Source organism: Salvia hispanica, chromosome 1, assembly GCF_023119035.1.
Source record: "Salvia hispanica cultivar TCC Black 2014 chromosome 1, UniMelb_Shisp_WGS_1.0, whole genome shotgun sequence".
NCBI classification, from domain to species: Eukaryota; Viridiplantae; Streptophyta; class Magnoliopsida; order Lamiales; family Lamiaceae; genus Salvia; species Salvia hispanica.
Genome location: NC_062965.1, coordinates 35,916,913 through 35,940,568, shown reverse-complemented (window position 1 = coordinate 35,940,568; position 23,656 = coordinate 35,916,913). Strand labels below are relative to the sequence as shown.

The 23,656-nt window shown below is 40.7% G+C and overlaps 2 protein-coding genes and 1 pseudogene across 5 annotated transcripts; 1 reads left to right on the top strand and 2 right to left on the bottom strand.

The window, feature by feature from the left end:
• Positions 1 to 312: 312 nt before the first annotated feature.
• LOC125209612 lies at positions 313 to 2,725 on the top strand (annotated as a pseudogene).
• LOC125209582 lies at positions 2,688 to 7,995 on the bottom strand. 4 transcript variants are annotated; one of them, XM_048109180.1, is made up of 8 exons: positions 7,849 to 7,995; positions 6,999 to 7,124; positions 6,678 to 6,783; positions 4,101 to 4,283; positions 3,507 to 3,968; positions 3,256 to 3,324; positions 3,096 to 3,175; positions 2,688 to 3,007 (listed from the first exon to the last, which is right to left on the bottom strand). In XM_048109180.1, the coding sequence occupies exons 2-7, from the start codon at positions 7,044 to 7,046 to the stop codon at positions 3,111 to 3,113; spliced, it is 933 nt and encodes a 310-aa protein (XP_047965137.1). In that variant the 5' UTR covers positions 7,047 to 7,124; positions 7,849 to 7,995; the 3' UTR covers positions 2,688 to 3,007; positions 3,096 to 3,110. The 4 variants fall into 4 exon arrangements, with proteins under 4 accessions (XP_047965137.1, XP_047965141.1, XP_047965148.1 ...); XM_048109184.1 differs by having other exon boundaries at positions 6,999 to 7,142; positions 7,849 to 7,986; XM_048109191.1 differs by lacking the exon at positions 7,849 to 7,995 and adding an exon at positions 7,704 to 7,830.
• Positions 7,996 to 15,712: 7,717 nt separating this feature from the next.
• On the bottom strand, positions 15,713 to 22,468 carry LOC125223546 (importin-5-like). The gene is made up of 19 exons (XM_048126746.1): positions 21,149 to 22,468; positions 20,449 to 20,757; positions 20,276 to 20,341; positions 20,033 to 20,197; positions 19,819 to 19,893; positions 19,571 to 19,725; positions 19,216 to 19,351; positions 19,063 to 19,132; positions 18,852 to 18,979; positions 18,699 to 18,755; positions 17,841 to 18,026; positions 17,628 to 17,720; positions 17,361 to 17,446; positions 17,217 to 17,283; positions 17,059 to 17,125; positions 16,838 to 16,974; positions 16,549 to 16,640; positions 16,396 to 16,462; positions 15,713 to 16,284 (listed from the first exon to the last, which is right to left on the bottom strand). Exons 1-19 carry the CDS (start codon positions 22,376 to 22,378, stop codon positions 16,120 to 16,122), a joined length of 3,351 nt encoding a protein of 1,116 aa, XP_047982703.1. The 5' UTR covers positions 22,379 to 22,468; the 3' UTR covers positions 15,713 to 16,119.
• Between the last annotated feature and the right edge of the window lie 1,188 nt (positions 22,469 to 23,656).

Below are 23,656 nucleotides of genomic sequence, written 5' to 3'. Positions count from 1 at the left end.
ATCGGCTTATTTGGACTTCTAGTTCCGTCCCTGGGCATTACACTACGCAATCTTCGTAATTGAGCCATAACTCGTGCAAGGTATTCTTACAAAAGTATTGGCGTCTTAAGTGGGGTGAAAAAAATATTTTTTATTCAACTACCAACAATACAGAACATCACAGTAGTTACCAACCTATCATCTGATCCTAACTAGAAAGCATAGTTAAATTAAGATTAATAACGACTAGATAAAAATTTTAGAATATAAATTTGGTCATGCAATTAAATAAATGATAAACTGAATTATGATCATATTTCCATGAGAGAGGTGGTGATGGCGAGTTGGCGAAGACGACCACCATATTTTAGGGGGGTAGTAGGGTCGTCTCCCAACAGCGAATTCCATCGAATCCCACCTTAGCTTAAGCCACTCCCACTATTTTCCCCTTTCCACTCAGCCTTAGATATTATTGGAGGAGAGAGAAGGTGCCGAGAAAAAATCTCATTCTTTCCTTGGTGCAAGGGCCTAGATTTAGAAACAAAGAGAGAGGGTTTGGCATTTTGGTGCGAATTTTTTTTTGAAAGAAAATGAGAGAAATAATAAGCATTCACATTGGTCAAGCTGGGATTCAGGTGGGAAATTCATGTTGGGAGCTTTATTGCCTCGAGCATGGCATTCAACCAAATGGCATGATGCCTAGGTATTTCATTCACCCTAATTTTTTGTAATTTTTGTGCAATCTAATGTTTATTGGCGGTTTCTCTTATTATCCTTCTTGGAATTTGGGGTCTTTTGTGGGAAAAGTCGATTTTGATTGCTTTTATTGATTTCGGATTCTTTTTTAATGGATTTTTTATGCTCAAGTTAGCTTGATTATGTTTGAATTAAGTTTGTAAAGATTCCAAGTCTAGAGTTTGGAAACCGAAACATGATTTTGTTGCAGACTGAATCTGAAAATAAATTGGTGAAGAAGATGAAAGTTTGAAGCTATTGTGGCTTTGCAATTACCTCTTCCTGTAGATATAGGTCTATTGAATTGCAAATTATGATGCATTAGTTTGTTCTTGAACTTGCAGTGACGCCACTATTGCTGTGGGAAATGATGCCTTCAACACCTTCTTTAGTGAGACTGGTTCAGGAAAGCATGTCCCAAGGGCAGTATTTGTTGATCTCGAACCTACTGTCATTGATGAAGTTAGGACCGGGGGCTATCGCCAGCTTTTCCATCCCAATCAGCTCATATCTGGAAAGGAAGATGCTGCGAATAACTTTGCTCGAGGGCATTACACAGGTCCGGCAGTTTATCTATTTTGTTAAGAATTCTTCATTTTACGCAACTTATGTTTTTCTTCGTTATGTTGTGAAACCTCTTTTCAATCAGGGTTAGGGAGAACATGTTTACAGTGTGTTTTCCTTGCTATATCTTAGGATATTGCGAAACCAGTTGCGATTTGAATTATATTTTCTGATTTCTTTGCAGTGGGAAAGGAGATCGTTGATGTATGCTTAGACAGGTTGCGGAAGTTGGCTGATAACTGCACTGGTTTGCAAGGATTTTTGGTCTTCAGTGCTGTAGGCGGTGGGACGGGTTCTGGATTGGGTTCATTGCTTCTAGAACGATTGTCAGTGGATTACGGGTAAAAGTCTAAGCTTGGATTTACCATATATCCTTCACCCCAAGTGCTTAAACTTTAAAATTTGGCTTATTGATGTATTTTCCAGTTTCTATAGTGGCATGCCTTATAGAATTTGAATTGCAGGTGTCGACTGCAGTTGTTGAGCCTTACAACAGTGTCCTCTCGACTCATTCACTTCTCGAGCACACGGATGTCTGTGTGCTCTTGGATAATGAGGCCATTTATGATATTTGCCGAAGGTCTTTAGACATTGAGAGGCCTACATACACCAATCTGAACCGACTAATTTCTCAGATCATCTCATCCTTAACTACTTCTCTACGGTTTGATGGAGCCATGAATGTTGATATCAATGAGTTCCAGACCAACCTCGTACCATATCCTCGTATCCATTTTATGCTCTCATCATACGCCCCTGTGATCTCTGCTGCAAAGGCATACCACGAGCGACTATCAGTCCTTGAAATCACAAACTCGGTCTTTGAACCTGCGAACATGATGGCTAAATGTGATCCTAGGCATGGCAAATACATGGCTTGTTGCTTGATGTACCGTGGAGATGTTGTTCCTAAGGATGTAAACGCTGCTGTGGCTGCCATCAAGACAAAACGAACTGTACAATTCGTTGACTGGTATATAAACTTACTTGTATACCTTGTCGCCATCATCTGATAGGTTAAGATCCGTCATACATTGTTGTACATAACAGGTGCCCAACTGGCTTCAAGTGCGGAATCAACTACCAACCACCGTCTGTGGTTCCTGGGGCCGATCTTGCTAAAGTGCAACGAGCTGTGTGCATGATCAGCAACAGCACCGCAGTTGCTGAAGTGTTTTCACGCATTGACTTCAAGTTTGATCTCATGTATGCAAAGAGGGCGTTTGTTCACTGGTACGTGGGTGAGGGAATGGAGGAAGGAGAGTTCAGCGAGGCCCGTGAAGATCTGGCTGCGCTCGAGAGAGACTATGAAGAGGTTGGTGCGGAAGGTGTGGATGAAGAAGATGAAACCGAAGACTATTAATGTGTTCAATTGTAATATAGAATGTAAGAAAAATATGGTCAAAATATGCAGAAGAGAATTGAATTTATAGCATTTGCATCGCAACACACTTGAATGTACAAAATGAAGAGTTTCTTTAACACAATAAAAGCATGCACTTCTAAGCCCAAAAAAACAAATGTACAATGTACACAAACAAACACTGCCCCTATTTATACAACTTTGGCAACATTATACATAAACATTTGCATAAATATAGGTGAAACCTAACAAAAAGCATACAACTAAAACACCCAATATGGAGAATAAGTAAATTAAATCCGACTCCAAAATCAAAGTTGTGATGGGATGATTCAAAATGCAGCAATTTGTTCTTATCAATCCAACCTGCAGAGCCACGGAAATGAAAATTCAGCACAAACTATCACACAATTCGGAGGAAGCGAAAAGATACAAGATCACGAAGCAAAATTACCGTTGGAGTATCCAGTCACTCACTACCAAAGCAGTGAAATCTCAGACTTTCGGATTCAGGGTCCAAATTCTCAGCATCCCCTGAAGAAGAGAGTAGACAGTTACGCATGTATATCAGCGATAAAACGATGTACGACTCTTAAGTTCAGTGATGCACCTACCGTGGGGATTCGCAAAGTTGTTGGCATCTGCTGGTAGGAAGGAAGGACCACAGTAACTCTCCAGTAAATCTGATACAGATGTTTGAAGTATAACCATTCGATTATATACACCAAATAAGAGGGGAATAAAATCTCATTATGTCACAAGAAAAGCTTCAATACCAACTCAGTTTTAGCTCTTAAGACCTCAAGATTTTGATGTTAGTGTGAGTGTGTCTGTGTGTGGGGAGAGAGAGAGAGAGATATCAGACCCGAGTTGGTGGTGAAATCAGCAGGCAACTCAGAGAAACTTTGCGGGATTTGTGCCAAAAATCCGAAGGAGGAAGTGTCACCATCCATGAGAGTCTCATTAAGATGCTGTGCGTTAGAATCTACACTACTGAAAGATGACACAGATGCATCACCCATCAGAGGACGTGATTCCAGAAAATTGCTAGGTGGACTAAAAGCAAAAGTCGAGCTACCAGCATAACCGGCTCCTGTCTTCACACTTTTCCCGTTTAGCATCTGAGACAGCCCCATATCTAAGTTTTGAGACAGTAGTAAGTTTGGATAAACATCGATCTTTCTACTCTGACCAGGCCCGTTAATAGCTCCTTGCAGACATGGTTGAATTGCTGATCCACAGTTGTTAAACACATTTTCCTGCTGCATGTTCTCTGTTTTCACGGGTCGGACATTTTGTGTAGGGCAGGTGGTCGAGATATGCTGTGCTGCAAGATAAAAATGTTAAACTTCTTCCAAAAAGGTGATGGCAGCAGCACCAAAGTCCAGTAAATTTTAGAGATAAACGAAAGTAGAAGTACTTGCACGGAATAAGGTATTACGTGAAAAAGGTGTCTTACATGGTGAAACATGTGATCCATTAGATGGAAGGTAAGGAGCAATCCCGTTTAAACCAGTTCTACGCATCAGATCCACCTGTTCGGAAAGCAACCGGTTGAATTCCATTATTTGTTCTTTCACCAACAACTTGAGATAATAAGCCTTGAAAAAATCTTGATTTTCATCTTCAAGCCTCTGCCAAACTGAAAACAAGCAGCAAGCAGGATTAACTGGAGGGACATGTATATACATTTGAGTACATGCAAAAGTCAATGGCCCAAGGGGGCATTTGGCAGCAGTTTGTGCATTACTCATTCAATTCAAGATGCCCAATACAACAATGACGGAACTATATTGATACGGAGTTTGTGCATTCAATAATATGGATGCATAACATATTGAACCATGGAACATAATCATGAAACCAAAATATTGAAACTGAGATTGATATTGAAAAGAAAGGGGCGAACCCAAACCAAGAAAGGAACAAAATCCTAACCTCGCGGCACTTGCCAGAACAAACTAATTGATCCCTTAAATACTTCTACCTCGTGATTTCCCCTCAATCTATAGATGAATATATCAAGAGTTCTATTTCAATACAATTCTAAAAGAAATAAAATAATCACTACAGAACTAAATCAAATCCACCTGCTATGAATATTAAATCTAAACAATTTAAATTGGAAACCAAATCCAAACTTACTTAAATAAAAATAACAAAACTAAAGGTAATCATTAGAATAATAATGAACAAAGATATCTTTCACTAATATGACACGAATTGCGATATCCCGACGTATCAATTGCCCCACTGTCGAAACAGCCTTGCCCTCAAGACTGCAATCGAATTTGTGCATTAAAGATCGGGTGGAGCTCAAACTCAAAGCTTGTGAACACGAAAAAATTTGTAGAACCATTGAAAGGGATAGGTGCAAGGAGCAAAAACTTGGGCAAACAACACGGAATAGGAATCCCATATTCCCAAAGATCTACGAGGAGCCAAAAAGCAGTGAGCCTGGGCTGTTGGCTGGAGGAGAGTGGTTACGATCGTGGCAGCAAAGGAAGCGGTTCTTGTGGTGGTGGATGCGGAACATCGAAGCTCTATTGTGCTGGAAATAACTGTTGCTGAGGCAGGGGCGGATGTCAACTTAGGAGGGCGCTTGCTGTCTGATCAGTTGAAATCTCAAAGGGTGAGGGCAAAAACGGAGTAACTGGTGGGGCCAGATCAGTGGGACCATGTCGCAAGGCGACGCTGCATGTGCTCGCATATAGTGAGCGCCATTTGGAGGAGTGCCCACACGTCTGCATGCGGATCCTCAACTGCCTTCTCCAATTCCTTGTGCGAGGAATGTTCTCCATTGCGCAAAGTACGTTCACCACACCATTTGATATAGAGTGAAATGCGGAACCACGGAATGCGTACAATAATATGAATGCATAAGAAACATATTAAACCATGAATACAGAATTATGAAAATAAATATTGAAACTGGAATTGATATAGAAAAGAAAGGGACGAACCCTAATAAAGAAAGGAACAAAACCCTAACCCTCACGGCACTTGCCGGAACAAACTAATTGATAGAATACTTCTACCTCTTGATCGTCCCTACGAATATTAAACCTAAACAATCAAAGAGGAAATCAAATCTTAACTTAAATAACAAAACAAAATTAATCATTAGAATAATAAATCAACAAAGGTATCTTTCATATCTTGTAATCTTCTTAGCATCATCGCTAATATGATGCAATATCTAGGCGTACCAAATATAAGTTTTGTATCCCCAACTAGTCACTTCTGCAATGGAGAGGGATTATGGCACATTAACTTATATCTTATCCAAAGATACAATAATTGATGCTTCTTTCCAATCGTCCAATAAGGTTTAAAAAATAAGATCATACTATAGACGAGACAGGGGGTGTCGGAAATTTCCATCTCTTCATATTCCAACCATTAATAACCGCCGTGGTAATCTAAAAGATAACTTCCATATCTCCATGTTCCAAGGATTTAAAAGCTATCATCAATCTCTTTTTTAGCTTAAACTAAAACAGGAATTAAAATTAAAAGCACCAATGAAGGCCACATCTCTGAAGCCATGATTTAACAGTTGCATGATATTCGATCAGGATAATGCTCTATTTCTCCCTCTAATAATGAGCTGACTCATTCGTTTGCATTAGCACATCGTAAAAGGCCAAAAGTACTTCGAAAACTGAAAACTGAACATCATAAAAAATCACTTAACTGTAGAATGTTCCGAAATTCTCTCCCTACAATTTTATTCTCTAAACCCTTAAATTCCACCATAAAAACAGATAAAGAAGATACACACTTCCTTTTGACAGCCTACAATTTAAGCACGAGCATGCACACAAGCTACTAGCTAGGTAGGGAGTAAATGATCCCAAATTCATTCCGGTGGATGTTTACACATATTGAGGTAAGTTCTTTGTTCTCTCAAATATTCATAATCAGAAATCAACATTATAACTAATAACTCTATAGAGAATTATAAAATACAGTACACAGTTAGGGGCTACAAGATACACGTAAGCATAGATGAGATTGAGCCAGATAGCTATACCCAATTCAGTAATACACGGCTCAACATTGCCCTGAACAATGAGATCGTTAATGACTTCCTTTTTATTCATGTATTGCTGAAGACACTGTTCAATGCGATTTTTCACCTGCGACGGAAATAAATGAGAAAGTACAATCCATCAGATAAATCCACTAATGGTCATTATTCTCTCTGCGCGAGTCCTCATTGAAGTCAAAACTGAATCGAATTGAAGCTACAAAAATACAGTTGCACAGCATTGATGAATATGTTTCCTTATTACTTTCTATCTTATAGAATGTTTAAACCAACCGTTCAAACAAATTCAATTTCAAAGCTCACCAGTTGTATATCTTGATTTGATAGTTTTCTCGCCTCCCCGCCAGACATTATTGCAGATAGTGGCCTTCAATGCAATCAGAGTATGAATAAAAAGATAATCCTTCCGCGACACCTACACTCCCGAATCTTTAGGCATCGGAGTGGCCATATTTGGCAAAAGAAGCAGAGTACATGGCACAAAGAAACGGAATCAGCTATAAGTCATGAAACTCAAACAGAACTGCTTTTAAGCATCAGAAAAGGTAGAACAGTAATCATCACTTAAAACACAGTACATTTCATCACAAAAGAAGATGAAAAAGGAAACCTCGAACATTCCTACTACTATTCTAGGGTTCAGAAAACAATATAAATCAAAAAAAGTTCTTTATTCTGCCTCTCTACTTCTCCCTTTCCTTTACTATTTTTGGTTTGTCAGTTCCAGAATTCGACCAGAAAGATTACAAATTTGGAAACAACAGAAGCAACTCAACATTTAACCAAATCAGAAAATCCCATTCATACAAGACTTGATTTTTATCACCTATCAATAATTTTTACATTCTTACAAGAAAAGGGCTCATAGAGAGAGTATCATTTAAACAAAGAACTATCCAAACTCCAAGATAAAACACAGAAAATGAAAGAATCTAACAGAAAAAGGCAGCTAATTTGACGATGATTCAGAGAGAAGATGACTAAGAAAAAGCAAGGAGATACACGAACCACAAACCCTATTTAATGTAAGCAGCACAGCAGATATCAATTAAGCACAAATTCTTAATAAAAGAGTGAAATTGAGCAAAATCTTGGCAATAAATGAACTGGGCTACATCTTTCCGAAATTAAGTAAGCAATAAATTAATTATACCTGAAGTGAAAGAAGGAAAAGGGAAAAGAAAAGCAGATATGAGTAAAAATAAACACTCTTGTTTTTTGTAGAAAAGAAGTGAATAATTTGTACAAGAACAGGGAGGATTGTGTGAGGATAGTTGTTTGTATTAAGCGAATTTGATTCAAATATTTGGTCTTTTTATTGTAGAAAGGGAAAGCTATGGAGATGACGTGGCTACACACCCATTACATCCCTTCTTTGTGCTCTTCCTTCGTGTAATTCCACTCTCTTCGTTAATGTGATTTCTTGAAATGCGAATTTACACTAGGCTTTTCTGGGTGAGTAAATTTGAGTAAAACTAAACTTTATTGAAAAGAAAAAAATTGAAAAATGTGTTTAACAGCTCAAATGAGGTTTTGTTGATCAATTATTAGTGATAATCAACTTTTAATTTGAATTTGAATTGCTTATTATGTTACTTGTCAAATAGTTTTCCTTTTTTTTTAGAGGGGTCATGACTCACGCAAATGACACGAATTTTAATAGACAATTTTGATAAAATAAGATACTAAAAATAATTGGTAAATTAATAGAAAAATGAGTATAGTAAGAGAATGAGAGAAAAAATAGTAGAGTAGTATTAATGGATCGTGGGGTCCACTTTTTAAATTAGAAAGTTTATATAGTTTCTATATTAAGGGACGAACCTAAATAGAAATAGTTTCTATTTTTAAGTGACAGAGGTACGTTACATACATGGAAATTAGGGCTTTTTAAATTGAGAATAGAGTTTGCACTCGACCAGCTAGAATCGAATATGACACCCTAATTCTATGATAGGTTCTAGTTCGGATATGACCTGCAACAGACAGCAACTCCACCAAAACACCTCACAAAGACCAATAATCAACACACAAAGCCGAAATAGGGGAATCGGTAGTATTATAATAAGAACTCTGGTACAGAACGGAAAATTGAAAAGAACAATCAAAAGGAATTTTGCAGAAAGCGAAAGGCGATAACTAATCCTAAGGATCACAGATCCATAGGCCACAATGATCACACAATTAACATGTCTAGACAGTGGTCCCCTCCTCTCCTTTTATAGCTCTTCTTCCCGTTAACTCCACGTGCCACCGTTACTAACAACCCAACGCCGTCACCCTTCACCATCTCTTCATGCTGACTCGGCTCTCACATGTGCCTTTATTTGCTGACCTCTACTCCACGTACTCACCTAAGATAGAATGCATGTGTACACGTCCCCTTTCAGTAGCACATGCATCAATACTCCCCCTTTAAGGTTCCTTGTCCTCAAGGAACCAAGGGAAACGAGCCATAATTTCCTCGCGAACTCCCACGACGCATCGGCCGGAGAGTGATCCGCCCAATGAATGAGCCATTGGGTGGCAGCCTGATTGCGACGTTTAACCATCTTGCGATCCAAAATCGCCATTGGAACCGCATCCCGAATGTGAGACATAGGAGGCAGATCAGTACTCGGCCCCACCGGTGCAGCCGCTGGCTTCAAGAGTGAAACATGAAATACATTGTGGATTGCAGCTGAGGCCGACAACTTCAATCTATAGGCCACCCTTCCCACTTTATCCATGATTTGATATGGCCCATAGTACTTGGGTTCAAATTTGTGATGAACTCCCTTGACTGACTTCTGACGGTATGTGCGCAACTTCAACCAAACCCATTCCCCCACCTCGTACTCCTTATCAAGCCTCTGTTTATCAGCTTGTTTCTTCATGCGTGCCGCAGCCCGTTCCAGATTACGTTTGAGTGCCCCTATCATCTCCTCCCTGTCACGTAAGGCAACATCTACTGCCTCCACACGAGATTCTCCTGGTAAATAAGGTACATGCATAGGAGGTGCGAATCTATAAAGTGCCTCGAACGGAGTCATCTTGATCGAAGAATGGAACGAGGTATTGTACCAGTACTCAGCCAAACTCAGCCATTGCATCCACGAGTGAGGTTTTTCCCCAACCATACATCGAAGGTAACACTGCAAGCACCGATTCACCACCTCCGATTGGCCGTCTGTTTCCGGGTGATACGCTGTAGAATACAACAACTCGATTCCCAGCAAGCCAAAGAAGTCCCTCCAGAAAGCTCCAACAAATATCACCCCACGATCACTAACAATGCGGATGGGCATTCCATGTAATTTAAAGACAGAATCCAAGAAGACCTCTGCTACATCCTTAGCCGTGAATGGGCGGGCCAAAGCCATAAAGTGGGCATACTTACTCATGCGATCCACCACCACCAAGATCGTATTTTTGCCCTTAGAAGTGGGTAAAGCCTCAATAAAATCCATGGTAAGCTCAGTGAAAATAGTTGTGGGTACCAGAAGAGGCTGAAGAAGACCGGCAGGAAGTGAATTGCTCGCTTTGTATTGCTGACACACCACACACATTCGCACAAACTCCCTCACCTCCTTGAGCAACTTCGGCCAATAAAGCAGGGCCGAGAGTCTCTTGTATGTTGCTAGAGCTCCTGAATGACCTCCAATAGCTGTTTCATGAAACAGAGCTAGAATCTGCGCACGTAGAACAAGGTCATTTCCCACAACCAATCGACCCTTGCGGCGCAACTCATCCTTCCTCCATATAAATTTAGGATGGGAATTAGAGGTACTCTTCTTATCTTCAATAACCCTACTGAGGTGTGGATCCTTTGCCCAGGAGGACTTAATCTTTGTGATCAATTCCAAGGGAATTACATAGGAAGTGAGAGCGTACACCATGACCTCAGGCACCCTGGACAAAGCATCACCTGCTGCATTCTCGATCCCTTTTTTATAACGAATCTCATAATCGAATTGCATGAGCTTGGTCATCCAAGCTTGTTGAGTGGGAGTTGTGAGACGCTGCTCCAATAAATACTTCAAGCTTTGGTGGTCCGTTAAAATCACAAACTTCCGGCATTGGAGATAATGACACCACTTCTTAACTGCCAATAATATCGCCAGCAGCTCCTTCTCATAGACCGATAAAGCCTGATGTTTTGGAGACAAGACCTTGCTGATAAACGCAATGGGATGTCGATCTTGCATTAGAAAAGCCCCAATACCCACCCCCGATGCATCGGTTTCCACTACGAAGTCTCGCGAGAAGTCTGGTAAGGCCAGAACAGGGGCAGAGGTCATAGCAACCTTGAGCCCTTCAGACGCATCCTGCGCAACTTGAGTCCACCTGAAACTTGCCCCCTTGATAACCTCAATCAGAGGCCGAGCCAACACACCATAATCCTTCACAAACCTCCGGTAATACCCCGTCAACCCTAAGAAGCTACGAACATGCTTTACTGATCTCGGCTGAGGCCAAGATAGAACAGCCTCTATTTTCCCCTTGTCTGTCGCCACTCCAGCCTTTGAGATAACGTGCCCAAGATACTCAACCTCCTCACATCCGAAAGCACACTTTGAGCGCTTGGCCAATAAGTTGTGATGCCTCATGATACTCAAGACTTGCTTAATATGTTTCACGTGCTCTGCTCGACTAGCACTATAAACAAGTATGTCATCAAAGAATACCAATACAAACTTCCGAAGGAGTTCCCGAAATACCGTACTCATCAAATTCTGAAACGTTGCCGGTGCGTTTGTCAATCCGAATGGCATTACTAGGAATTCATAGTGGCCGGCGTGGGATTTAAATGCCGTTTTAAACACATCCTCCGGAGCCATACGAACTTGCCAATACCCTGATCGTAAGTCAATTTTGGAGAACCACTCTGCCGAGCCCAGCTCATCCAAAAGCTCTTCAATGATTGGGATTGGATATTTGTCCTTGATCGTAATAGCATTTAGAGCTCTATAATAGACACACATTCGCCATGTAGCATCCTTTTTCTTCACCAGAACTATAGGGCTCGCAAAAGGGCTTTGACTAGGGCGAATAACACCTGAGGCCAACATCTCATCGATCATGGTTTCAATTGCATCTTTTTGTTGGTGGGCGTACCTATAAGGCCTCACATTAACAGCTTCATCGGCTCCTGGTTTGAGAATAATATGGTGATCATGCTCACGATGTGGCGGAAGACCTCGCGGCTCCTCAAAAATATCACTATACTCCTTCAAAACTTCCTCCAACTCCGGCCACACCGCTTCCTGACTCAGTTCCCAGCAGCTCATTGGCTCAGTCTCCCCCGTAGCCATCAAGTCACTCATATTAGTCTCACCATCACCCCACGAAGGCTCCTCCCACATATGGAGGCATTGCAACTGCCCCTTTACTGCTACTCCCTTTTCTCCGGTCAAACGCACCTTCACTCCATCTACCTCAAACTCCATGCTCATTTCTCCAAAATCCCAAGCAATATGCCCCAACGTTGACAACCATTGAACTCCCAAGATCAAATCATAGGTCTCCAGACCAATAATATAAACCTCCGTCGCAAACGTTGTCCCCTGCATCGCCCAGATAAAATTTTCACATTTCCGAGTGCATTGAAGCATCTGCCCATTAGCCACCTCCACGGCCTTAGGTGAAACATCCACTGCCTCACACTGAAGGCGAGGAATCACTCGTGAACTAAGGAAGTTGTGCGTGCTCCCTATGTCCACCAGAATTCGCAAGGGCTTCCCCTGACTTCTCCCTTTGATGCGCATAATCTGCGGTCCCCGAGTTCCCCACATCGCATGCAGCAATAGTTGTAGCTCATCAACCTCTAGCTCTCCTTCCTCCCCTGCGAACGACGGCTCACCATCCTCCCCCGGTCCGCCATCCTCTCCTTCATCCACTAGGTGCATCACAAAGGCCTTGTGCCTCGAACAAACATGGGCTGGTGTGAATTTTTTCGGGCACCAATAGCAAAAGCCCTTCTTCCTCCTTTCATCCATCTCCCCTGGTGTAAGACGCGGCCTGGGCCCAGCCGGTTTGATGTCTTTTCCAGCCGTGTTTCCTGAGTATCCTCCAGATTTTTGAGGTGTAGTAGTCACTGTCAGCGACTTGGCATAGGAGTACCCTGTTCCACTCGTGTTTCCTCCTCCCGAACCTCCTTTCGCCTTCCCTCCCAAAGCGCGTAGCGTTATCTCTTGGAGCTTGGCTAATGAGAACGCCTCAGCTAGCCGCGTGGGCTTAAACATACAGACCGGCATCTGTAACTCGTCCATCAGCCCAGATAAAAACATGCTCAAAGCTTGATCCTCACGGATCCCTGTTCGTGGATATGTTTCGTCAAAGGCGTCCATGTAATCCTGGAGTGACCCTGTTTGCCGAAGGTTTCTCAAATCCGCCAATGGATCGGCATATGCTTGCGTGCCAAATCTAGATCTCATGGCTGTCACATACCCCTCCCAGTCCACCAGCGCGGCTTCACCTTGTAGGTTGCTAAATCCTCTATGCCATTGTAGTGCTTTGCCCTCCAAGTGAATCGCAGCTACTTTGACTCGATCTTTCACCGGTACCTTTGCAATTTCGAAGAAAAATTCAGCGCGCATCAGCCAACCTTAAAATCCAACCCCCTCGAACTTCGGAAACTCATACCGAGTCGGCTTGCTCCAATCCTCCAATTGCTCATTCTCCTTCTGAACCCCGATGACTACCCCCGACGAACTACCCTCCTCGTCCTTCGGTGGTGGTAGCACAGGCGGCAACATCGCCTTAATCGCGCGCATCACCTCTGCTAGCTGATTCTCCATCGCTCCCTGCCTCTCCGCCAACTTTTCCACCGCCTCATCCACCCTTTTATCCACCGCATCCAAAATCTTCCTCTCTGCTTCCGACAACCGTGTGTTCGGCGCCGGCGTCAACATGTCCGAGAATCGACCGCTCTGATACCACTTGATAGGTTCTAGTTCGGATATGACCTGCAACAGACAGCAACTCCACCAAAACACCTCACAAAGACCAATAATCAACACACAAAGCCGAAATAGGGGAATCGGTAGTATTATAATAAGAACTCTGGTATAGAACGGAAAATTGAAAAGAACAATCAAAAGGAATTTTGCAGAAAGCGAAAGGCGATAACTAATCCTAAGGATCACAGATCCATAGGCCACAATGATCACACAATCAACATGTCTAGACAGTGGTCCCCTCCTCTCCTTTTATAGCTCTTCTTCCCGTTAACTCCACGTGCCACCGTTACTAACAACCCAACGTCGTCACCCTTCACCATCTCTTCATGCTGACTCAGCTCTCACATGTGCCTTTATTTGCTGACCTCTACTCCATGTACTCACCCAAGATAGAATGCATGTGTACACGTCCCCTTTCAGTAGCACATGCATCATTCTAATACTCTCTCGTCTCTGAAAAGTATGAACTATTTCATATTTTAGTCTGTCCCTGAAAATTATGAACTTTCTAATTTTGGAAACTCTTTTCTCTCTAATGGGATGAGACTCATTCTCCACTAATAATACTTTAAAAACTTTTTCTTTCTATCTCTCTTACTTTTCCAATTATTATATATTAAAATTCGTGTCGAACCAAATGTTCACTCTTTGATGACTGAGGGAGTAATCTTTATCTCTCATGTTTTCATATTGTATAATATCTCCGTCTGCGAATAGGAATCTCAGTTCACTTTTAGTATAAATGGTAATAAGGTCTCACATTCGACTAACTCATTTCACTCACTTCATTTAAAACTAGCAATATATACAAGTGGGATTTATATTCCATTAACTTTTTCCCCGTCCACTTTTCTTAATATTTCTTAAAACTCGTGCACCAAAAAATGGAACTTCTTATGGCGAACGGAAGGAGCAATGTGTTTCACCAACACGTATATTTAACTATGTTATCATTCAATACGTGGGAAGTGCGTATTTGAATATTGAAACACGAAACATACCAAAAGATCCAAATGAAAATCCGTTAATACAAAAGGCTAAAGATATTTATTGTCCACAATTAGTGGAACAAGACACTTGCCAACTTGTTTTCCTTTTTACTAGTAGTATAGTTTGTGCTTCCTAGTTCACATGGAAACTTCACATGACACGAAATGAATGACTTAGCAGTCTTATTTTGTTATTGCAAATACCCTCGTTTTTATGTTGCAAATGTTGTTTCTTGATCATACATAACCAAATCTAACGTATGATTATGTAATGAATGATTGCCAAAAAGAGGCCAAATCAATAAGTTAACGCAAGTACTTAAAAATAGGAACATGAAGCTTTTGTGTTTGCTAATGTGTACTTTTAGGAGTCAAACAAGAACTTCCAAGTTATTGACCTAAAAAGGAATTCCTGAAAGAGGGGCTCGAAATCAGAAAACTGTAGGAAAATCCCAGGAAGTCATTGCGTCGATTTATGAGCTCGAAATCAGAAAACTGTCTCCTTTTTCCCCTTTTGGGCATAGGTGATCCATTACATATGCAGAAACCTTATCTAAGTAGCTGCAACGAGGGGCTTCATAGTGGCTTGTTACTATCCTCAAAGTATGCTGTATATTGATACTAAAAGAAGTGAGCTTGGTACTTGTCTGGGGAAGACTATGAGAAACAGTGCATGTTTCTTGATTTCTGCTGTTTGGAGAGGCTTTGTTCAGACCTCTCTTCTGGTTGACAATGTTTCATATCTTCAAAGAGGCGCGGAGTAGCAAGTGATGCTAATTGGTCCTTGCATTTGAACCACGAAGTGCGAGCAGTCTCTTCAGCTGCGTTGAATGTGCCCAACCACATTAGTCCTCAGGCTGGTAGAGTTCATCTCTTAATGCGTAATCCTGCTTAGTTCAGTTTTGTTTGAGGAAAAATAAATTGAGATTTGATAATATTAAGGTTTATAATTTAGACATGAGTTAACAAAATATACAATTCTAGATGAATATGCCGACTCAGAACGAGGAAATACACAGAAATTTGAAACTCAAAAGACAACAGAAACACATTTTGAACCAAAATAACCAAGGAAAGAACGCATGTATATCTGAATCCGTGTATTAAAAAATCTGTGTTTAAAAACAACATGATGAGACCAAAACTGCGACTGATTTTGCCTTTCTGACAAAACCCCAACTGCACAAATGAACCAAACAAAAATATCTCACGAACCAGAACAGACCTCTTTGGTCGGGGAATCTCCATCATCCCCGACCTCACTGCAGAAAGAAGAAAGACAACAAAACTCATTCTCCTTTTGGTGATTGACAACAGCTTTATACAAGATAGTCTACATACGCCATCCAAGCTCAGCCAAACAACCAAACAGGTTGATGCACAAACCATTTGCAGGTGAATGCTGCAACATCTCTCATCTGAAAGAATTGACGAACAATATACGAATGAGATAAATATGGAGGAGAGGACTGCTGCCCTTTCTCAGCCATGACTCTAAGATGGCAGAATCGACTGCAATGCAAGCTGTTGTTGAGGCTGTAAGGACGACCATGTCGAGGCAAGGGTTGATGGAGGCAGTGATTGTTGTAACTGTCTCAACAAATTAATCATTCGATTAGCTGTTTGCTCTGTCGCAAGATCTTTTCCTGCACAGATAACCTGCAATGGAGATGTCACAATACTGAAATAACGAAGTCCACTAGCTGAGTTATGTGTATAGAAAAGTTTTAGATGACACAGAAGGCGAGAAAAAGGGGATACAAAACTAACCTCAGCAAATACGGAAACAATTTTTGGAAGATACTGGTTGTTGGGTCCCAAAACGTCTGTATCAGACCTGTCGCAGCAGACAAGATTGTCAAATGTTTAAAATGAAGATATGATTAAAAAATATTGGGAGGCGGAGTAATGTAAGGCGCTCACCTCTCAACCATTGAGCAAAGCTGGTCGTGAACAACTTTTGCTTCAATAATATCATTTTTAATTGGCAAGCAATTCAGCCAGGCAGGAATTACCTATGATATAACCAACCATTATATGCGAGGTCTTAATCAAATATATCCTGATAACACTCTACATAGCTGAATCAACTGAGCAGACGCACAAGCACTTCATAGTCAAGATAAGATCTCTATAACCAATCTTTACAGTGTATACGAAAATTTCACTTTAACTTTATGAAACTACAGTAATAACAAACTGAATAAAATACCTGAGCTGAATCAATGCTGTCACGATGGAATTGGCATATCTTTCCAAGAGCGGAGACAGCATTATCATATGCCATCACATTTTCCGGTTGTGAAGCATTGGGATGCCTGATAACAACATTTAGCCTTGAAAGAGCCTCTGTACAAAGTAATAGCAAAATACAGCATAAGATATCAAGAAGAAAAGGTGTATTCTGCATGCATGTGTGCAATCACATCTTACCTCCAACAAGTGGTTTAAATGCAGAACCACCAAACTCGGCACACACGCCAAGCCCATAAACAGCAGCCTGAGAACAAAATTGAGGTAACTCAGAGATGCACACATAACATAATCGACATCGGGTGATAATCGAACTGACTATTAAGATGTAAGCAAACCTGGCGAACATCTGCATTTTCATCATTGCATGCTTCAAAAAGGAAAGGAAGGTATGTGTCGTAATACCTAATTTACATAAAAAGAAATGCATAAGAAATTACAAAACTTCAACCAAATTCAAAATCTATGGCATCCATGCATACTTGAGAGCTGCTTCACGGCACTGTTCAGCCACATCATCAAAAATGCAAATAGCGATTCTTCTCTCTTCAGCTGTCTTATCATTACCCTGCCAAGAATGGGGGGAATACAATCTTAGACAAAAAGAAACACAAACAAAAAATATATATCGATGAACTTCTGGTACTGTTAAATCATCTTCTGTAATTCCTTAGGAATCATCTTCAACATAAGTAAGCCATAGCCATAAAAAAGGAGGCCAAGTGACACAAGTCACAAATGAGACGTACCCACATCGGCATCAGATATGATGACAATTCTTCGAAGAAAGGCAAGAAGGAGGCCTTAAATGTTTTAATCAAGGTTCCCAAAATTTCTCCGACCTGAACAAGCATACAGAAGTGTAATATCTCAGTTAAAAATTTTCACATAATTAAAAAAAAAAAAAAAAAAAAAAAAAAAAAAAAAAAAGAGCTATGAGGAGCACAGAAATGATGACTAACTTGGTCAAACACTTCTTCTTCTTGCTCGTTTTCCTCTTTTAGCAATTCTCCTTCCTCTGCATCAAAATCTTCAGCTTTGGCTCTCTCAGATCTCTCTCCTTTTCTACTTGAGCTAGCAGTAAGCACATGTTTTATCTCTTCAACAATGCTTCTAACCTGACCCTCGTCTAAAAGCAGTCCAGAAATCTGAGAGGAAAGAAGGCAGAGTGAATGGTTATAAAAATAAGGATAGCCCTTCGTGCATGAAGCCTATATCATATCAAATCAATGAGGAAAAATAAAATAAGCAAATAGCTCTCATAGATAAGGAGTGAAAAGATTTCTAAATATCTCATCTAAATCAAAGCCCCGAACTGCACTGAGGATTATCGCTATATGTGCCATAGCAGAAATCTAGCAGTCAATATAAACATATATTTGAGTTGCTCAAGTGGAAAATCTACTGCTACAGCTGATGAAATCTAAATGATTGAGATGTAAAACTAAATATTTTGAACATCCCAGGCCTCAGCTAAACTAGAGTTGTTCGAGATGTAAAATCTAGCAGTCAATATCAATTATATTGAAGAACAACTCTCTGGAAACTAATCACTTTGAGGAACGCAGGCCTCAGCTATAAGACAAAAACAAGAAGTCTGCAGCATAAACAAAAATCAACTGACGATGTAAAACCTAGCTACAATTAACTCTCGCACTCACAGTGTGAAACAAACAAAGAATTTCCGAGAAGATGGATTAGTCTTTGTCTTGCATCTATTAGAGCTATTAGCAAGCATACAAGATGAAGGGGCAGAAACAATAAACATCAAATATGAACCCAACTAGTTAAGGTGGCCCATATTGGTTATAAGTACCCACCTGGACACATTCATTCAGTGCGTCCAGCATATTTGCACATATCTCTGTATCAGGCTCCTGCATGATAAAAAAAAAAAATAGTTTATGTAACAGTGCACATATCAAGGATTACAACCAAAATAAGTTTCTTCACAAAAGAAGGTTAGCCAGCACCTTATGTAGAGCTTCTATTAAGGCAGGAATAATGTAGTCAGACAACTGCTTAACATATTGCTCATTGCGGCCCTGAGCGATACCTTTCTCCACAGCCAATTTTGCAGATCGTAATAACTCCGGCATTGCTAGAAATCAACAGCAAATTATCTTTAACACGTATGGCATTGTTATACAGCAAGAAGCACAAAATTAAGCAAGTCTATAATACCTGAAACAGCAGCTTTCCTGACTTCTTCATGGAAATAAAATTTCAAAAGGGGAACCAAAATTGGCGCAATCTATACCAATTATGACAGAGAGTGACAATCTAAAACAGTTCCTACTATCATATACAAAGTAAACAACAATGACATTCACCAACCTGATCAATCCATGGGTAGAAACCTTCTTTTAACTCATCAGCATAGCAACACAGCATATTACAAGCAGTGGCCTTCTCTTCGAGGACACTGGTTTTAATTCCTATTCTTTTATCACCGAGTGTGATGGTTTCCATGCTGGAATATAGTAAAAAATTGAATTAGAAATTGGAGCTAAGCAAAAAAGACAAAATTAAGCAGGATAAGTTTAGATAGTCAATTCACGAGTGCAGGGCAATAGCAAGAAACAATAACACAAATATGATCAAATATATTAAAGTGGTTGGATTTGGGAGTTCCCCATTGCACTTAAAGTGTCACTAAGCATCCATATCAAGTAAAATGAATGAAGGAGACCTTTCATCATCCGATTCATCAATTTCATTGTCAGAATCAGCAGATGTGATGGTCACGTCAGGCTTTAGCTGGGCAGATTGAATCAAAGGAGGCATGACTATGCTCATGTAAGGTAAGAAATCCTGCCCCAAGCACTTGCAAAGTCTGGCCCATGCCTAAAGCAGAAAATAAGGTAATAGTTACAGCAAATATAAATAAGCAATATAAAGATATTCAAGCTCCTTAGCATTCATGGAAACATAGCATACTTGTAACATGTAACTAGTAGTGGGATCATCTGTCTCCATTTGTGATCCTTGCAATGAACAAAGCACATCCATGACCTTCAATTGGAAGAGGGAGAGGTGTTAAAAGGAAGCACAACATGATAAATTGTATAGGTTATATTACAAAAGTAAAAGGACAAGATGTAAAGCATCATGCAAAAAATAAAATGTGAGAACTATGTCACTGGTTCTTCACCTTCTTAGCATCCTCCTTAAATATATCCTTTCCAACAGCCATCCCTACCAAGCTGATGCACTCCATTGCTTTCGCACGAAGCATGCGGTTAGACTTGTCTGTTGCATTCACCAATATAGTTTTCAGGTAAGGCATAACTGCATCATAGTATTTCTTGAAGAGTTCCTGCCAGAACATCCAGTGAATAAGCATCTAAGTAGAGCAATTATCACTAAGTCACAGAACCAATATTCATTTGCGTACCTGAGATGAATCTGCAACTGATGCCAAGGCAGTTAAGGCACCCTCCTGCACCATCTGTTTGGAATTCTGCAATTTAAAGCACACATCTACTTTAGATTATAATCACATATGCACTCCAATAGCTAAAATTCATGTAACTTGTTTATTATATATAATTTGTCAACTGTTTGGACCTGCAGCAATATAAGTAACTTGTGAACTATCCCGTCCAAGTAAGGTGTCAAAATTTCTGGAGTACAATTTTCGCTGAAGTTGAGAACAGCTGAGGCTGCATGTGCCTGCACTCGAGGATTTTGGAAATCGTCCATAGATGCAGCCAGTGCTGGCAGCACCCGTTGATGGTACTGAACTTGCAAGTCTGGACCCAAATCAGTTGACAGCTGGCCAATTGCATTAATGGCAGCCCATCTCACACGAGGATGAGGATGTTGAAAAGAATTCAAGACCATGTTCACGACTTGCTCCAAATTCTTAATCATTACCTACATAAATATACAAATGGAAATCAGTCAACAAAAAAAGTTACAAAGCTAGGCCAACAAAATCACAGCCTTAATGAAATCAGTTACTAACAAATACAGCAACTCTTTTCCTAATTGACGAATGAAAAAATGAAGACAAGCAACTATCACCATGATCATCAATGAACAAGACAGTCAAAACATGCTCTTCTTTCCTACCAAAATTTGGGATGGAAGAAAAAGCATGAAGTAAAAACTAATACCCTAAACTGCTATGTCAAATACTATATTAACTATAGCATCCTACCAGGTAACAAGTGTTGTACAGATGTGAACATAAGTCAAACACCACTGAGTTCAAAAGACACGGCAAAATTTGGCCACAAATATGAAATGCTCATCATATTTCTACCTTGGAACAACCCTCAGCAATCTGCGCAAGCGCAATGAGAGCGGCATGATGCTTCTGCCACTCAGGAGCAGATAGATAAGCCTGCAACTGATCAGATGCCACAGGAACAATAGTGTTCCCACCAAGTGAGATTGCCAGCCTATCCAAACACTCCTGCCCAACACTGTAGTTACTCGTCTCGCCTGCATCCTCATCCTTAGTCTCTGCACTGTGCCACGCCGGATCATCCTCCACATCCATAAGCATCTTCATCAAGATAGCAAACAGCCTGCTAATGAATTGCGGCATCTTCCGCATCATCCCAGGCGCTCTCTCCCGCGCTTCCGCAAGCGTGATCACGAATTCAATGGCCAAATGCTGTGTCCCTTCTTCCAAGCTCTCGGCCTCCGCTATCTGCAGCATCGACCCCACCACGTCGACAATCTGCCGGCGTAGGAACCGCGGCTCCGTTCCTGCCAATTCTATCAGCAGCTCCAAAGCCTCCTGCGCGGTGGCTTCCTGCCCCGAGTTCAGAGCCTCAGTCAACGTCCTCATCATGGCCGGAAGCAAATCCTGGAACCTATCTCGATCATTGGAGCTCGATAAGCACTGGATGAAATTGATAACAGCGCTCAGAGCAGCAATCTTCACATCCGGATTGGGGGAGTTATTCAGCACATTCAGGAACACCGTGTGCAAATCAGTGATGTACGGAATGAGCGTTTCTCCGATGAATTGAGCCAATTGCGAGAACATCAGGAACGAGGATTCCTGCAATTTGGGGGAAGTAGCAGTCACGCATTGGAACATGAAGGGCAGAATCTCCGGCCACTGGTTATCAGGTATAAGCGAGGAGGCAAGCTCGGAAATGGTATCGCAGAGCTTTTTAATAATCGATTTCGATTCCTCGCTCTGGATAGCAGAGAGGAGGATGTTCTTCACCGCGGAGCGAGTCGACTCGGAGAGGTGCGGCCAGATGAAGGATTCATCCCGAGTCAACTGCTTCCGAAGGAGGATTGTCGCCATGGCGCGCGACTCGAGGTGGGCGGAGGAGGAGAGCAGGTGAGCGAGCTTGAGCGCGAGCGAGTTAGGATCGTTCTGCTTCAGCAAATTGAAGATCGACTCAGCTTGGGAGCGCTGCTCGTTGGCGGAGGACATCAAATGGGAGATCAAGGTCTCGAAGGGCGCCGGGTCGGGACCGAGAACCGCCATCAGCTGCGCTTGCTGGAGCTGAGTCGACTCGGCATCCATCGCACTGAGTCCCGGCGATTCAGTAATTAGGGTTTTTTTTTCAATTTCTTCGCGAGGAATCTCACACACAGAGACCACGCAGTGGAGGTGTATCTGTAACTGTATATAACTATAGAGGGAGGATAAGTTTGCTATCCGTTTTCGATGCCAAACGAGGAAGGGAATGTACAACTAGTCAATGCGCGGAGTACAAGGTATCGAACTGGAGGGAGTTTTGGGAGATTTTGAATAATATTTTATGCTGAGAGATGTAAATGCAATTAATATAAAATTTAGAAATTAATTCTAATAAATATATAATCCTACTTAGTGGAGATTAGTTTTTCATGTTTCATATATACGTGAGTGAGTGGGAAGTTAGGAAAGATAATTTGATTAAATTTCTCTTCTAAACGTTTTCTTCTTCCTCCACTCGGTGTTTTCCTCAAGTTTGGCTATGAGGTACTTCTATTTATCTTTCTAATTAATATTTCTTTTCTTTAATTTGATAGTATACAATTACTACTATATTTATATATGATTTTAGTGAAATTAACAGGTTAGAGTTTTGGATTTGCTTCTTATTGAAGCTTCTTTTGGTTACATTCATGAAATCATTTAGGCTATATATATTCTCACCCATAGACATATTCACCTCCCTCTTCCATTCCCAGGTAAATAAATACTTTTATTCTCTATTTGTCACTTTGATTGATGCTACTTTGTAGTCACTATAGCTTTATCTTCTTGATTTGGATGGCTAGGGAAGCCTCCACAAAATTACGTGGTGTGAATTGTTCGATTGTGTACTTTCTAACAATTATTTTCTTGATAGTAATTTGCAAAGTAAACGAGTCTTAATATAAAGTACTCCTCCATATCTTTATTTTTCGTACAAAGAGATTTGCATTACTAAGAGAATCTTACCATGTCCCGTAGACGGGAGTTTCTGTTATTTAGGAGATAGTTCTTGAATTTATACGTTAATTTATTTTTCATAAGTAGATAATTTGACTTCGAGTAGATTTCATTTCCTTCGTAGACTAATTTGCTTATGTTTATTAGTATTTCCTTTTAGTATTAGGAATTCATACGCCATAAGTCGACGGAGTAAAGAAGGGGAGCGTTTGCATGAATATCTCGATTATAGTTACTAGCATAATTAGTTTGTTGCATTTATTATTTGCATATTAGTTGGATGCAAGGATTTCTCATTTCAGTTATTTGTAAATCTATATATAATGAGTAATTATCTATTATATTTAATTAGATTTTTATCTTCCTACTCCATGATTTATT

Excerpts from the sequence above, each read along its gene's own strand:
- LOC125223546 (XM_048126746.1), bottom strand. The coding sequence starts at position 22,378 with ATGGATGCCGAGTCGACTCAGCTCCAGCAAGCGCAGCTGATGGCGGTT. Across the intron at positions 19,352-19,570 it reads GATGAATCGGATGATGAAAG|CATGGAAACCATCACACTCG; the intron begins GTCTCCTTCATT and ends ACTATATTCCAG. Across the intron at positions 16,285-16,395 it reads TTGTTTCCGTATTTGCTGAG|GTTATCTGTGCAGGAAAAGA; the intron begins GTTAGTTTTGTA and ends TCTCCATTGCAG.
- LOC125209582 (XM_048109180.1), bottom strand. The coding sequence starts at position 7,046 with ATGTCTGGCGGGGAGGCGAGAAAACTATCAAATCAAGATATACAACTG. Across the intron at positions 4,284-6,677 it reads GCCGTGTATTACTGAATTGG|TTTGGCAGAGGCTTGAAGAT; the intron begins GTATAGCTATCT and ends GCTTGTTTTCAG. Across the intron at positions 3,969-4,100 it reads TGGATCACATGTTTCACCAT|CACAGCATATCTCGACCACC; the intron begins GTAAGACACCTT and ends TTTATCTTGCAG.